This window comes from Dendroctonus ponderosae, unplaced genomic scaffold, assembly GCF_020466585.1.
Source record: "Dendroctonus ponderosae isolate FM_Combo_2020 unplaced genomic scaffold, Dpon_F_20191213v2 Dpon_F_20191213_11, whole genome shotgun sequence".
Taxonomy (NCBI): Eukaryota; Metazoa; Arthropoda; class Insecta; order Coleoptera; family Curculionidae; genus Dendroctonus; species Dendroctonus ponderosae.
The window spans coordinates 3,111,987-3,114,434 of NW_026017213.1; the positions used below are offsets into that span (position 1 = coordinate 3,111,987).

General features: G+C 37.9%; 1 protein-coding gene across 2 annotated transcripts in view; it reads left to right on the forward strand.

The window, feature by feature from the left end:
* The window catches only part of LOC109542415 (plasminogen), a gene marked incomplete at its 5' end in the record, with an annotated part of 12,732 nt that extends 11,364 nt beyond the window's left edge, over nucleotides 1-1,368 (forward strand). Inside the window, 2 exon segments of one of the 2 annotated variants that reach the window (XM_048662701.1) lie at nucleotides 651-817; nucleotides 860-1,368. In XM_048662701.1, the coding sequence (XP_048518658.1) occupies nucleotides 651-817; nucleotides 860-977 (285 nt within the window). 2 annotated transcript variants of the gene reach the window in all.
* Between the last annotated feature and the right edge of the window lie 1,080 nt (nucleotides 1,369-2,448).

Below are 2,448 nucleotides of genomic sequence, written 5' to 3' on the forward strand. Positions count from 1 at the left end.
GTTTTTGTTCTTTAATTAGTTACTTCTAAGGAGTAATTTTAAGTAGTTACTCTAAAGGACACCATTATATATCATCACTATTTCTACTATCATCACCATTCTGCATTTTTAATGAAAAATTTAAAAAGTAACATGTTCCTTTTGGCACCGCATTTTGAAACTTATTACCAAGGTGAAACTGGAACGTTGTAACCCGTTACAGAAAAATAACCGTTTAGGACACCTCTGGGTCAAATGCAGCAGATGTAACATCTTAGGTTTGTACAGTGACTTATAAAATTAATTAATTAACTGCGATAAAAAAACCTCAATAATTATTTTTTATTCAAAATAATCAAAAACTGCCACTTTTCGCAGATAAACCATGATCATAAAAAACACAGCAATTCCGTATTTTCACTTTCACTCCATTGCATTTCAGTGTAGGGAAAATACTGTTAGACACAAAGCAACGAAAATCCTGTTGGTACTACTTTCGGCCTAAAAGATGGTTCTAAAAGCGTTCGCTGAACGCAGGATCGTGAACCGAGCCCCCTAATTCGGTTCGTTATCGGTTCTGAACCGATCCTGAATTGCTACCGCGAATAAAGCTAATGCTTGGGAATTCAGCTGCAGAACGCGACAATGTAATAAACTGTGACCTTTTTCAGCTGCCTCTAGTGACGCACAAGACGTGCAAAAGAGCCTACAAAGAGTTCCTGATTAGTGGCAACATGATGTGCGCCGGTTGGAAGTCCGGCAAGGCCGATACTTGCGCAGGAGACAGTGGCGGAGGCCTAATGTGCCCCAACCAGAAGCCCAGCAAGCTGGTCTACAGGTACTTGATGGGGCTGGTCCTTGCAACTTGGGGGGTTTCAAGGGTGCTTTACGTTGCAGCGTGCAAGGCATTACTAGTTTTGGGGACGGCTGTGGCGGCAAGAACAAGTTTGGAATCTACACAGCCGTCTACAACTACAACGGCTGGATTCGCTACGTGATCGACCACTACTCTTAAGCGACTAGTCCTGGGACGATAATTCGAGGCGCGCGATCTCGAGACTGTGATATATTTACCATACTGCCCAACCTGCATCTAATCGTTAGTCTAGTTTAAGCATAGTTTGTCCCAAGCTATATGGCAGTGACGTCATTATTATTAAGCGCCTTTGGCGCACTAGCGCCATGAACGATAACTGAATTGCTATACATAAGTGTTGCGTTTTTATCAACACCCGTAACTAAACTAAAACTGGTAAGTCTTAATGTAAGAAAGTAGGCCTAGTATATTGGATTTTTTCATAAAATAAAGTTATTTTGCGGTTCCTCTGAATATATGCAACGTGGCCATGCATGAAGACGTGGGAGGGACAATCAGAATTTTGATGCGAACGTTTTTTTTTTGGTTTTTACTATGATTCCTCTAGATGTCTTTCTCCTACCAGAGTTCATTTCCAACCTCCTAAGCGTTTTATGCTCGTAATTGTTTCCCGAGAGTAGGCCTGGGTAACTCAGAGAAGAGTTGGCGCAGTGCTGCGCAAATGGCTTGGTGCGCCAACTCTGCGCCCGGCCGCAGTAACTCAGTTCCGTTGCTGGGAAAATGTTGATGACTTTTTTTTACTTTTTTTAGATTTATTTTAAAGGCCATTTATTAATGATATCCTTAAAATGTCTTCAAATTTCAGAATTTTTCAGTTTTAGCCAAGCTACTATTTTTTCTAAATGCTCAATTTGCTAAAGTTTCACTTAAAAATCCTGACAATCTGAAAATTATTAAATAAAAAAAAATTGCGAAAAATTATGAAATAAGTTTTTAATCCTTCGTCGCTTTGTAAACAGTTTTGAAATCCCTTTCCAGAATAAGCGAAAGTTTATAACAGATTATTTGCAAATCTCGTCACCTCCATTCTCCTGAAGACTGTAGCATTTGTTGAAAAATGTGGTTTTTTAGTTTTGACCGAATTTTTTTGCCTTCCTTTCTACTCAAAAACCGAGTTTCACTTAAAAATACTGACGATCTGGAGGAGTTTTACGCGGAAAATTACAAGATAAATTTATAGCTTTGTAAAAAATGTACAAAAACTTTTTTCAGCGTCAATTTGGGGACAAAAACGAAAATAAATTCCTATCGTTTTTTCCCGAAAACAATTAAGCTTTTGCCCAAAACCGATCACAAAACGTTTTTAATCGAAAACGCAAAAAAAGCATTATTTTCTGATGATTTTCTGCCCCAATGATGTCAAATTATTCATTGTCGAGTGACAGGTGAGCTTGTCAGACTTGTTTCTTTATTATTATTTTATATTATTGGAGTTGATGACATTTATAACATAAAACACTACTTTCACACTGTTCAATCTGTTTCTTTAAAACTTTAAAAGCTTGCGAAAGCTGACTAGAACAAAACAAATCACAATCAGATGTCACAAAACACCAAGGTCAACAAAAGAAGTGCCAAATTACTACTTAACT